The sequence below is a fragment of the Theropithecus gelada genome, chromosome 16, assembly GCF_003255815.1.
Source record: "Theropithecus gelada isolate Dixy chromosome 16, Tgel_1.0, whole genome shotgun sequence".
Taxonomy (NCBI): domain Eukaryota; kingdom Metazoa; phylum Chordata; class Mammalia; order Primates; family Cercopithecidae; genus Theropithecus; species Theropithecus gelada.
Window position 1 is genome coordinate 54,884,518 of NC_037684.1, and position 13,563 is coordinate 54,898,080.

The window sequence follows — 13,563 nt, forward strand, 5'->3', positions numbered from 1 at the left end:
AAAAAAAAAAAAAAAAAAAAAAAAAAAAGAGATCGAGACCACCCTGGCCAACATGGTGAAACCCCGTCTCTACTAAAAATACAGAAATTAGAGTGTGGTGGCTCATGCCTATAATCCCAGCACTTTGGGAGGTCGAGGCGGGTGGATCACCTGAGATCAGGAGTTCGAGACCAGCCTGACCAACATGGTGAAACCCCATCTCTACTAAAAATACAAAATTAGCCAGGGTGGTGGCACATGCCTGTAATCCCAGCTACTCAGGAGGCTGAGGCAGGAGAATCACTTGAATCCGGGAGGCAGAGGCTGCGGTGAGCCGAGATTGTACCATTGCACTCCAGCCTGGGCAACAAGAGCGAAACTCTGTCTCAAAAAAAAAAAAAAAAAAAAATTAGCTGGGCATGGCCGGGCGCGGTGGCTCACACCTGTAATCCCAGTACTTCAGGAGGTCAAGAGGACGGATCACGAGGTCACGAGGTCAGGAGATCAAGACCATCCTGGCTAACACGGTGAACCCCATCTCTACTAAAAATACAAAAAAATTAGCTGGCCGAGATGGCAGGTGCCTGTAGTCCCAGCTACTCAAGAGGCTGAGGCAGGAGAATGGCGTGAGCCTAGGAGGTGGGGCTTGCAGTGAGCCGAGATTGCGTCACTGCACTCCAGCCTGGGTGACAGAGTGAGACTCCATCTTAAAAAAAAAAAAAAAATAGGCCGGGCGCAGTGGCTCAAGCCTATAATCCCAGCACTTTGGGAGGCCAAGACGGGCAGATCACGAGGTCAGGAGATCAAGACCATCCTGGCTAACACGGTGAAACCCCGTCTCTACTAAAAAAAACAAAAAAACTAGCCGGGCGAGGTGGTGGGCGCCTGTAGTCCCAGCTACTCGGGAGGCTGAGGCAGGAGAATGGCGTAAACCCGGGAGGCGGAGCTTGCAGTGAGCTGAGATCCGGCCACTGCACTCCAGCCTGGGCGACAGAGCGAGACTCGGTCTCAAAAAAAGATAGATGATGAATGTTTTCTGGCTTTTGCCCAGAGAGCTCAAAAAGAATGTTCTCAGTCAGAAGCTCCTTTTTGTGAGCCAGGTTAATCTACATCAATGGGTTCCTCAAGTAAGATGCCAGGCCACACCCAGGGATCTCCATCTCTGTTCAGTAGAAACTGGCCACCCTCCCTCTGGTGCTGCTGGGTTAAAGATGAGTTTCTTCAGCCCCAACTCTGCCCAGCACCATATGGATGCAACAGACACAGCAGTGAGTGAGACCAACAGAAGGTGGGTGAAAAAGGCACTTAAACTCCCAAGAGGAAGACAGACAACAGGCAAGCAAATAAACATTTCACAGAGTAGGTCTTTCCCAACAAGCTAAGAAAAAGGATTCCTAGAGAAAGGCACTTAAGATAAAAGGGGAAATATAATGCAGACTTCACATAGTTGCTCCTGGGAGCTCCAGTTCAAGGTCAGAAGGAAGCATCTGAGGGTATCGGGATCTGAAACCTGCGACCCAGCACCCCCTGCACGTTCAGTGTGGCAGTGCCTGTGTGCTGTGGGATCCTCAGGCCCGCCTCTGCCTGTGAATTCTTGCACCAGAAGCCTGTCACAAGGCCACAGGAGTAGCACTTGTGTCCCGGCAGTTGTCACTTCTGTCCTCGGGAAGGATCTGTGGCCCATGACTCTCCCCAGCACTACCTGACACACAACTCTTCCCATCCGTCCCCAGCAGATATCACCAGCACACTGGGAGACTTTCACTGTCTTTAAAGATGCCCTAATGAATGAAAACCCAAGGTGATGGCAACAGAGAAAATGAGACTTAAAGGATTAATGTAATTAAGCAGTAAATAAAGCAGAATCAAAATCAAACTGAGAAATATAAGGGCTTAGAAACTCATATTTTGGGCCAGACATGGTGGCTCACACCTATAATCCCAGAACTTTGGGAGACCAAGGCGGGTGGATCACCTGACGTCGGGAGTTCAAGACCAGCCTGGCCAACATGGTGAAACCCCATCTCTATTAAAACAACAAAAATTAACTGGGCGTTGTGGTGGGCGCCTATAATCCCAGCTACTCAGGAGACTGAGGCAGGAGAATCACTTGAACCCGGGAGGCAGAGGTTGCAGTGAGCCAAGATCGTGCCACTGCACTCCAGCCTGGGTGACAGAGCAAGACTCCTAAAAATAAAATAAAATAAAATAAAAAGAGAAACTCATGTTTTGAAGAAAAGTATTTAAGTAATTTCAAGATTCTGAACTGTAAGACTACAACAAATTAGGCCAAAAAATTGGACCAATCTCTTTTCAACAAAAGAATTTCCAGAATTTGAACCAAAATATGACCCTAAATGAAGATGCTGACTCCTTGTTAGAAACAGGATGTTTCTTTCATAACAGAGTAAAACTGCGTATGGACTGCTCACTGACACTAGGTTTTAAGTCACATTTGCAGTCTCACCCCCTTCATCTGTAGAGAGGATGAAATAATCTAGAGATTATTTTTCACAGTCTGAGATGATTAGGAAATAAAGGATAAAACATACTTACTAATATTAAACTTGTAAGATATGTTCAAATTCATGGCTCTACATGAATTTATAAAAATCATTCCTGGGAACCTTATCAATGATGTCAGATAAACCAGATCAACAGAATAAAAAAGGAAATCCTTGTCTCATTTTCTAACTGTTCCATGAAACTAGGAAGAACTGTAGGCTCAGAGAGCTAAATTATCAACAGGAAATGAAACGATGATTGATGACGGAACAGCAGAAGCTCCAAGTGCATGACATGGAACATGAACGCTGTCAACGGAACGCCAGCCTTGACTGTCCTCGGCTTCCAACCTACACGAAGGGACGGCTCAGGCAGAAGGGACACACATGCACAGGGGAGCCAGCAGGGGTGCAGCTGGGGTCTGACTCCTGCTTCTATTTCCCACTTGAAGCAGTCCTCAACAAGTGTGGCTGGAAGGCTGAAATACAACAGCCAGATCCGCACTGGGATTTTTTTTTTTTATGCTCAAGAAAACGTTCTCATTTTAGTTTAAGTCAGAGGAACATAAAAGTTATTGGTGCCCAATAAACACACGTGAAGTTTCAAAACGTATGGTGCCTGCACCTGACCTTGTGCAGCTGGGGAGAGCCAGTCCCTCACACAGCCCGACCACTCCCCCAACTCTCCCTGGCCTGGATGCTCAACAGAGCCTGGCCACTCCCCCTGCTTGGCTGCCGGATGCCTCAGTACCTTCCGCAGGCCAAGTTTGGCAGCAATTTCATCGACCACTTCAGCTTTTGGATCCTCAAGAAGCTCCAAGCTGTTCTGTGTACCAATCTGCAGGGAATCAAAGGGAGAAGACGGACTTAGAGCAGAGGGCTCAGGAAGCAGCACTCCAAGCCCTCCCAATTCCAGCTCCACGTCACAAGGAGTGCTGGGGCCCTCCTTGTCAGAAAGGAGAACTACAGCCACAGATAAAACACATGCGACACGCCTCCCGGCTTCTCTCCTTCTAAGGTTGCGCTGTGCCTTTTACCAGGACTGCAAAACATGTGGCACGCAGGGCCCAGCTGATGTGTGTGGCACGGCTCTGCATCAGGAGCACTCAGGACTAAGGGAAGGTCTATACTCCTGCCTGTTTTAAAAGTTCCTTCATCAGGAAATGAAGTTATTTTCAAACTTCCTTGGATAAGTAGCTTCACTCCAAACAGCTTTGGCTAAATTAGGCAAGACTCAAACTGTAAGGTAACATCCATTCCCAGAAAACAGGCCTGGACAATCTGCGTGCCGCTCCGCAGAGACAATGCGCTTGGCTTCACAGCTAAGGTATTGAATTGGAGAGACACTATGAACTCCACAGAGAGCGATGAGCTCACCAACCCTAAGGAAGGGAAAAGGCATTCGAAAATCACCACCTCCTTCCATCTGGCACAGGGCAGTCGATGAGCTGTGGCTTCGACTGGCTCCCATGCAAATGAAACCAGCCACGGCACATGACTTCCCAGAGTGGACCAAGCTTATCAAAATCGTTAATGTTCACTTAAATGTAGCCTGCGGGTCATTAATAGGTGTCATTTCATGCAGAAACCCCAGCAATAAGAATAGGAAAGGTAAAGGTAATCCCAAATTGAGCTGCAGTAACTGGGCATATCCTTGCAAATTAGTCAAAATCTGGCAAAACCACAAAGAAGTTTACGTTTGCTGGGTTTTACCCATATGGAGGTCATTAATACCTCCAGAACATAGGTTAAACCACAAACTCAGAGAAAAATCTAAGGAAAAGGAGTTGTTTAATGACATGTGGCAACATAAGCAAATTTTTGTGTGTGTATTTTTAGTAGAAATGGGGTTTTGCTGTGTCAGTCAGGCTGGTCTTGAACTCCTGGCCTCAAGTGATCTGCCTCGCCCCTACAAAGTGCTGGGATTACAGGCGTGAGCCACCACACCTGGCCTCAATTATACTTTTAATAGAACCATTGAGCTCTCCATGAAAGAGACCCCTTAAAAAAACTGAATCTGAATACTTTGTGCTTGGAAGAGCAGCATACTGAGTACAGCACAGTGACCTAAGGGTTGAGACTTCACTGGCGGGGTCTCTACTGCCATCTAGTGTCTCTTTTTAAAAGAACCATGGCAGAGGCCTCATGAAACACTACATCTATTGTTACGCAAAGATACCAAAACTGTCACTGAAAATCCATATAAATACAGCTAAGACAGACACACATTTCGTGCAGGGGCCACTAGCAAGCCTGTACACCAGCTATCACCCATGCACAACCTGCAGTTTCAGACTCTAATCAGCAACCTCTGAGAGCAGCTGCAGGGCACCCCAGCAGCTGCAGGGCATCCCAGTCAGGTTATTTAAATAGGAAGCCAGACATCCAGTGATCTCCACAAGACAGTGTTAGGTGGAAAAAGTGCACATAATATAGTATACACACAAGGAAACAAAGAAGGGGGATAGTATGATTGTGTGTGCATGCATATGTGTGTGTATCTGCTTACACCAAAAATGTCACACATACAAAGAAAACAAAACTAAAAGGCCGGGCGCGGTGGCTCACGCCTGTAATCCCTGCACTTTGGGAGGCCGAGGCGGGCGGATCACGAGGTCAGGAGATCGAGACCATCCTGGCTAACAAGGTGAAACCCCGTCTCTACTAAAATACAAAAAAAAATTAGCCGGGCGCGGTGGCGGGCGCCTGTAGTCCCAGCTACTCGGGAGGCTGAGGCAGGAGAATGGCGCGAACCCGGGAGGCGGAGCTTGCAGTGAGCCGAGATGGTGCCACTGCACTCCAGCCTGGGGGACAGAGTGAAGACTCCGCCTCAAAAAAAAAAAAAAAAGAAAACAAAACTAGCCAGGCTCAGTGGCATACACTGACAGTCTCAGCTACTTGAGAGAAAGATAAGAGGATCTCGCTCAGGGCCGGGCGCGGTGGCTCAAGCCTGTAATCCCAGCACTTTGGGAGGCCGAGGCGGGTGGATCACGAGGTCAGGAGATCGAGACTATCCTGACTAACATGGTGAAACCCCGTCTCTACTAAAAATACAAAAAACTAGCCGGGCGTGGTGGCGGGTGCCTGTAGTCTCAGCTACTTGGGAGGCTGAGGCGGGAGAATGGCGTGAACCCGGGAGGCGGAGCTTGCAGTGAGCCGAGATCACACCACTGCACTCCAGCCTGGGAGACACAGCGAGATTCCGTCTCAAAAAAAATAAAGAAAAAAATAAAAAAAAAAAAAGAGGATCTCGCTCAGGAGATCCCTTACAAAACAAAACAAAACAGGCACAATGGCTCATGCTGGTAATTCTAGTACTTTAGGAGGCCAAGGCAGTAGGATCACTTGAGGTCAGGAGTTTGAGACCAGCATGGGCAACACAGAGACCCTCTCTGTATTAAAAAAAAAAAAAAAAAAATTAAAAAAATCAGGCCGGGCGCAGTGGCTTACGCCTATAATCCCAGCACTTAGGGAGGCTGAGGCGGGTGGATCACGAGGTCAGGAGTTTGAGACCAGCCTGACCAACATGGTGAAACCCCGTCTCTACTAAAAATACAAAAATTAGCCAGGCATGGTGGCAGCGCCTGTAATCCCAGCTATTCAGGAGGCTGAGGCAGGAGAATCACTTGAACCGGGAAGTGGAGGTTGAAGTGAGTGGAGATCGCGCCACCATACTCCAGCCTGGGCAACAGAGTAAAACTCTGTCTCAAAACTAAAAAAAAAAAAAAAAAATTCAAACTTCGAGAAGTCCAACTAAAAAGATTTTAGGCTGAGCATGGTGGCTCACACTTGTAATCCCAGAATTTTGGTAGGCTGAGGCGAGTGGACTGTGTGAGCCCAGGAGTTCCAAACCAGCCTGGGCAACATGGCAAGATCTGACTCCACACACACACACACACACACTACATATATATATACACACACACACTACATATATATATATACACACACACAAACACACATATATATGATATATATGTCAGGTGTGGTGGTGCACGCCTGTAGTCCCAGACACTTGGGAGGCTGAGGCAGGAGGATTGCTTGAGCCCAGGAGGGCTGCAATTGAGGCTGCACTGAGCCGTGATGTGACTACTGCACTCCAGCCTGGGCAACAGAGTGACACGCTGTCTCAAAAAGAAAACAGGTTTTAAATTCTAGGGGCTACCTCTAGAGGAAAGCAGGGTAAAGGGAAATGAATAAGCCTTGTTTGTAAATATGACTTTGGAAATGTGCACATTTTTTTTCTTTTCCAACTTTTAAAAATACTTCTGGCTGGGCACAGTGGCTCATACCTGTAATCCCAACACTTCAGGAGGCCAAGATGTGAGGATCACTTGAGACCAGTAGATCAACACCAACCTGGGCAATATAGCGAGACCCTGACTCTACCAAAAATTTAAAAATTAGCTTGCATGGTGGCATGCACCTGTAGTCCCAGCTACTCAGAAGTCTGAGGCAGGAAGATCGCTTGAGCCCAGGAGGTCAAGGCTGCAGTAAGCCATGATTGCACAACTGCACTCCAGTCTGGGCAACAGAGCAAGACTCATCTCTAAAAAATAAATAAATAAAAATTAAAAATTTTTATTTATTTCTAACATAATTTATTAATTTCTAACATAACAGCTAATGTAAAGAATTTTACAATGAATACTCATATACCCACCAATAGATTCAGCATGAACATTTGCTATGCACTATCTGTCCCTCTAGTCACCCATCAATCCATTTTTCTATTGGATTTCAAGTAAATTACAGACATAAATGTACTTCTCCCTAAATAGTACAGCATGCGTATCATTAACTAGCATTCAGTATCTGTTTAGTTTTTACTTTTGCAATAAAATGTATGTAAAACACACTATATAAATAGTATACATAATTACAAAACAAATTAAAATTTATATAAACATACACACACAGCCCAGTTCCTAAAAAATGGAAATATAATGTGTAACTGGTTGGTGGCATAATCATACTGAGAGGGCCTTCCAAGCACAGTGACTAGCTATGTACACACCCTACGGATACACCCTCAGGACACTTCTTTCTCCTCCAAACAAATCTTAAGTTGTTTTCAGTCCTATTTTGGTGGCAGTTTTGTTATTCTGGTGACACTCTGGTGATTGGTGCTGAGGTGTGTCTGTGGCCTTCTCCATGGTCCCTAAGACAGTGACTGCTGCACAGCGGAAGAGACACAGAATGACACACAGAGGACTGAGCACCTGGACACTACGGAGGCAATGAGCATACCTGGACACAGACAGCAGACGAGATAAAAACACTGGATCAATAGTGGCAAATGTACCGGGTGTGTAAGAAAATATCCTTATCCTTAGTAACTGAAGTAACTATCCAATATACTGAAGGTTTCAAGAGCCATGCTCTCATTCTCCAGTAACTCAGAAAATGTTGTGCACATGCACCGGCGTGTGACAGAGGGGGCACAAACAACAGAGCGAACAGGGCAAGGCCTCTCCGAAAGGGCGTCCCCCACAGCCTCCAAACACAGAAACTCAGGAACTTGAATCCCATCACGTTTACCTGAGGTGGCTCATAAATCGCAGCCACTTCAGCCCTGATGCCAAGAGGAATGTCTTTGTGCTCCGTGTACCGTCCATATAAGTACCCAAAATGCTGGTTCCCTGTCTTTCTCCAGAAGTCAAGAAAGCGGTCAGCGACGGTGTGATTCTCAAACATGATATTGTCCACATGCCTGTACTTCTGTAGAGTTAACAAGAGTGGGCTGATGAAAATATGCCATCAAAAATAAATCACTTATTTTTCTAGCACAAACCATTCATAAATATATTTTACCTAGTTCTTTAAAAAACAAACCAATAGGCCGGGCGCGGTGGCTCAAGCCTGTAATCCCAGCACTTTGGGAGGCCGAGACGGGCGGATCACAAGGTCAGGAGATTGAGACCATCCTGGCTAACATGGTGAAACCCCGTCTCTACTAAAAAAAATACAAAAAACTAGCCGGGCGAGGTGGCGGGCGCCTGTAGTCCCAGCTACTCGGGAGGCTGAGGCAGGAGAATGGCGTAAACCCGGGAGGCGGAGCTTGCAGTGAGCTGAGATCCGGCCACTGCGCTCCAGCCTGGGCGACAGAGCGAGACTCTGTCTCAAAAAAAAAAAAAATAAAATAAACAAACCAATAGGGTGTGATGGTGCACGTCTGTGGTCCCAGATACTCAAGAGGCCGAGGCTAGAGGATCGCTTGAGCCCAGGAGTTCAAGTCCAGCTGGGCAACAGAATGAGACCCCTGTATCTTAAAAAATAATCATCTGGGCCGGGTGCGGTGTCTCAAGCCTGTAATCCCAGCACTTTGGGAGGCCGAGGCGGGTGGATCACGAGGTCAGGAGATCGAGACCATCCTGACTAACACAATGAAACCCCATCTCTACTAAAAATACAAAAAATTAGCCAGGTGTGGTGGCAGGCGCCTGTAGTCCCAGCTACTGGGGAGGCTGAGGCAGGATAATGGCGTGAACCTGGGAGGCGGAGCTTGCAGTGAGCCAAGATGGCACCACTGCACTCCAGGCAACAGCAAGACACCATCTCAAAAAATAGAAAAATAAAAAAATAATAATCTGCTATTCTATTCAAAAAAATAAAAACAATAAACATTACTAAAGAAAAAAACCAGTCAGGTGTGGTGGTTTATGCCTGTAATGCCAGCACTTTGGGAGGCCGAGGCAGGCAGATCTCTTGAGGCCAGGAGTTAAACCTCAAAAATTATTCAACACAGTGAAACCCTGTCTCTACTAAAAATACAAAAATTGGCCGGGCGCGGTGGCTCAAGCCTGTAATCCCAGCACTTTGGGAGGCCGAGACGGGCGGATCACGAGGTCAGGCAATCGAGACCATCCTGGCTAACACGGTGAAACCCCGTCTCTACTAAAAAAAATACAAAAAACTAGCCGGGTGAGGTGGCGGGCACCTGTAGTCCCAGCTACTATGGAGGCTGAGGCAGGAGAATGGCGTAAACCCGGGAGGCGGAGCTTGCAGTGAGCTGAGATCCGGCCACTAGCACTCCAGCCTGGGCGACAGAGCAAGACTCCATCTCAAAAAAAAAAAAATACAAAAATTAGCCAGGTGTGGTGGCTCATGCCTGTAATCCCAGCTACTCGGGAGGCTGAGGCAATAGAATTGCTTGCATCTGGGAGGCGGAGGTTGCAGTGAGCCGAGACTGCACCAACTGCAATTCAGCCTGGGCTACAGAGTGAGACTCTGTCTCAAAAAAACAAAAACAAAAAACAAAAAAATGAAACAAAGCAAAAACGCTCTGCCCTTTAGACCACTTCAGAGTCCAGTGGCGGGGTGGGGTGGGGAGGTATAGGAGGATGGAGATGGCTTTCATCTATCAATAAATTCAAAATAATTCCATTGTGATTTAACCTAAAATACAGGTTTTCACAATCTCTAGGGCAAAAAACAAATGAGTTTTCTTTTTTTTTTTTGAGACGGAGTCTCGCTCTGTCACCCAGGCTGGAGTGCAATGGCGTGATCTCGGCTCACTGCAACCTCCGCCTCCCGGGCTCAAGTGATTCTCCTGCCTCAGCCTCCTTAGCAACTGGGACAACAGGCGCCTGCCACCATGCCTGGTTAATTTTTGTATTTTTAGTAGAGATGGGATTTCACCATATTGGCCAGGCTGGTCTCGAACTCCTGACCTCAGGTGATCCACCCGCCTCAGCCTCCCAAAGTGCTGGGATTACAGGTGTGAGCCACCATGCCCAGCCAAAATAAAGTAGTTTTCAAGAAGAAAAAAGGAATGGAGAATACAGGAGATTTCCAAAAAAGTCAAGGAGGCCACGGAATTCTCTCTAAGGAGCCGTTTTCTCTAAGGGCACAGTGACAGCAGGAAGGCGAGGCAGGCTACTCTCAGAGGTGGGACAACGAGAGCAGAACATCCAGAAAGGCCGGAACGCCCCCTCCTTCCTGAGCCACATTCTCTCCTTAAGCCAGCCTGGACGGGTGCTCAGAGCTGGTCCAAGGGGTGCCCCTTTACCAACCTTCAGAGACAGTTTCCTCACAACCACTGAGGATTTTAAATAATCACCAGGAACATTCTGCCTCCATATGAGCCAGCAAAAAAGAGAACTGAGGGCTCATACTCCATACCTCCAAGAGCAAGAAGCCTTAAAAATGACATATTCAGTGCACCACTTCCACAAAAGGGTCATTCAATCCATCAGACAGTACTGAAAACCCACCACGGAGGTGCTAATGGCGTTCCACTCCAAGGGGCTCTTCTGGAAATACTCGTTTCTCAGCCATGAAAACAAATCTAGACAGACAGGGAACATCTCACCTGTCTGTTCAGCGTGATGGCGCTCGGCTGGCACTTAGTACAGATGCCGTTCGGCCACGGGAGGTGCCCCTCGCACCCTGACTTAATCTTGCAGCTGATGTTCTCCAGGGCAACAAATTTCCCCCTACGTAGAAGAGAAGCAACTTACTTAAACATCACATTGGTGAAAAGTTGAGCACGAGGCTGGAAGCTACATGTTAAGTATCTCACACTTCCTGAACAGCATCTCAGGAGCTAAGCACGTGGCAGCAGCAGGGAAGATGTGCTAAGGGTGTTTCTAATGGAAGCTCTGCTTGCAGTTCCAGCACATTCCGAATCCTAGCTTGTCCCATATGCTTCAACCACACAGAAACACACAACTACTTTCCTACCAAACTCTGGTGTTTTTTTACTATCTATCACTAACACGCAAGAAAGTTTGCAAGAATACTGCAGAATATCTATTGACGTCACCTGTGCCACTGAGTGGACATGAGGCTGGTACAGGTTTCATTAAATTATCAGCAACGTTGACATTAGCCCAGTACTTAGATATTTGTAAAAAATTCTTATTCATGTGAAAAATCTGATTAGGATATACAATTAAGGCATCTTCACTGCTTTAGGCTAAAATAAAAACTACTGTTGAAGATTGTCAATGAGAAAGTCCTGGACCCTACTCTGAACTTCTTTTTCTCCAGCTTTATTGAAACATAATTGACCAAAAAAAAAAAATTTTTTTTATCTTTAAGGTGGACGTGAGGTTTTGTTTTTCAGATAAAAACTATATACTTACAGTGTAAGAAATGATATTCTGAGACATGTCCACACTGTGGAACGGCTAAATTCAGCTAATTAACATACGCAGTACCTCACATACTGATCATTTTTTGTGGTGAGCCATTTTTGGTATCATAGCATCTAGGAAGAAATGACTCGTCACCAAATCTGCATGTTAATGGCAGCCACAAACATGCCCCCACTAGGGACTGTGTTCCTTGACCTAGACTGACAAAAGGCTGACCAAGTCTCTTTCACTACAATCAATCTGCACCCACTCCTTAGTCCAGAGAGTTCCATAGCTTTTCCCACTGATAAGCAATAGTGGGTTTCTAGTAGGTTTCTTCTTCTGGTCTAACATTTTTAAAAAGTCATTTTAGGATGTCAGCGGGTTGTCAGAGAAAAGCTACAATCAGGCGAATATGACATCCTTCACAAAATGTTGCTGACTTCAGTTCAGCCACCATCTCCTCTTGTCGCACTGACAGGAATTACAAAATAATAGCTGACGCCTGTTACTTTCTGGTAGGGTGTACAGAGAGCCAACAGGAGAAAGTCGTACAGGCAAGGACTTGCCACGGCTTAAAAGAAATCAAAATGCTCAGTTCACCCCTCTCTGGCCACTGTTACCACCTGTGCCAACCTGGCTGAGCCTGTGGGCAACTACTCTGGTGCCCTGAGGACAAGTGCCTGCAGCCCCTGCTGTGGCTGAAAACCGAGCTGGCTCAGAGGCCGGGCTCTAGGGAAAGGATTGCCAGGCACTGAAGTGGGGGAGCTGAGATTATCACAGGGTAGTTGTTTTTCTGAAAAGCAGAGAATGAACTCAGACCACAGATACAACAGGCCACCATCACAGATGCTATCTTGCCAGGGCGGTGTGTGTGCGGACAGCCTCTATCCGACACTGCACTGTGGCTACACAACCAACGGCCTGCACAGTCACTGCCTTGCTCCCTTCTAGAACCAGGTTGGCCAGGTGAGGTGGCTCACACCTGTAATCCAGCACTTTGGGGAAACCAAGGCAGGAGGATCACTTGAGCCAAGGAGTTCCAGACCAGCCTGGGCAACATAGTGAGACCCCATCTCTTAAAAACATGTATGTGGGCCGGGCACGGTGGCTCACGTATGTAATCCCAGCACTGTGGGAGGTCGAGGTGGGCGGATTACGAGGTCAGGAGATCTAGACCATCCTGGCTAACACAGTGAAACCCCGCCTCTACTAAAAATACAAAAAATTAGCTAGGCATGGTGGTAGGCACCTGTAGTCCCAGCTACTCGGGAGGCTAAGGCAGGAGAATGGTGTGAACCCAGGAGGCAGAGCTTGCAGTGAGCCAAGATTGCGCCACTGCACTCCAGCCTGGGCAACAGAGCCAGACTCCGTCTCAAAAAAAAACAAAAAACAAAAAACAAAACATATATGTGTACATAAAATATAAATAAATATAGAACCAGGGTAACATTCAAAGGCGTGTGGCCCCTTCTCATCTTTACTTCTCTCATTCACACGTTCAGTGGCTATAAGCAACAACTGCCAGACACACAAAAAGGAATTTATGCACAACCAGGTCATAGCAAGCTGCTTACTTGTCAGCCCCTCCAGTCAGCTTCCGGATGTAGGCATGGAAGGACATGTGCTTCACAGGAGGCTCGAGATGGTTTAGATAGTCCTCATCGAATGGCTGCCAAGACACAGAGTAAGCAAGTGCAGTCACACCTGCTGGGTGCTCCAGGCGCTGAGCCTCCGTTGTGCACAGAGGCCAGGCAGCATGGCCTCGGCAAGTCAAGGCCCACAGCCAAAGCAGGTACTGGGGTCTCCCTTACCACTCTAGGTCAGAACCAAGTTTTTCTTTTTTTAATTAATTGATTTTCGTTATTGTTGTTTTTGTGTGTTTTGTTTGTTTATTTGAGACAGAGTCTCACTGTGTCGCCCAGGCTGGAGTACAATGGCACAGCGGCACAATCTCTGCTCACTGCAACCTCCACCTCTGAGTTCAAGCGATTCTTCTG

General features: G+C 47.0%; 1 protein-coding gene across 1 annotated transcript in view; it reads right to left on the reverse strand.

The window, feature by feature from the left end:
* NPLOC4 (NPL4 homolog, ubiquitin recognition factor) overlaps positions 1-13,563 on the reverse strand; it is an 85,321-nt gene that overhangs the window by 43,574 nt on the left and 28,184 nt on the right. Inside the window, exons 6-9 of the mRNA XM_025361476.1 lie at positions 13,141-13,235; positions 10,798-10,921; positions 8,025-8,204; positions 3,235-3,321 (exon numbers count right to left, since the gene is read on the reverse strand). Of these exons, the coding sequence (XP_025217261.1) occupies positions 3,235-3,321; positions 8,025-8,204; positions 10,798-10,921; positions 13,141-13,235 (486 nt within the window). The remainder of the gene's footprint in view (positions 1-3,234; positions 3,322-8,024; positions 8,205-10,797; positions 10,922-13,140; positions 13,236-13,563) is intronic.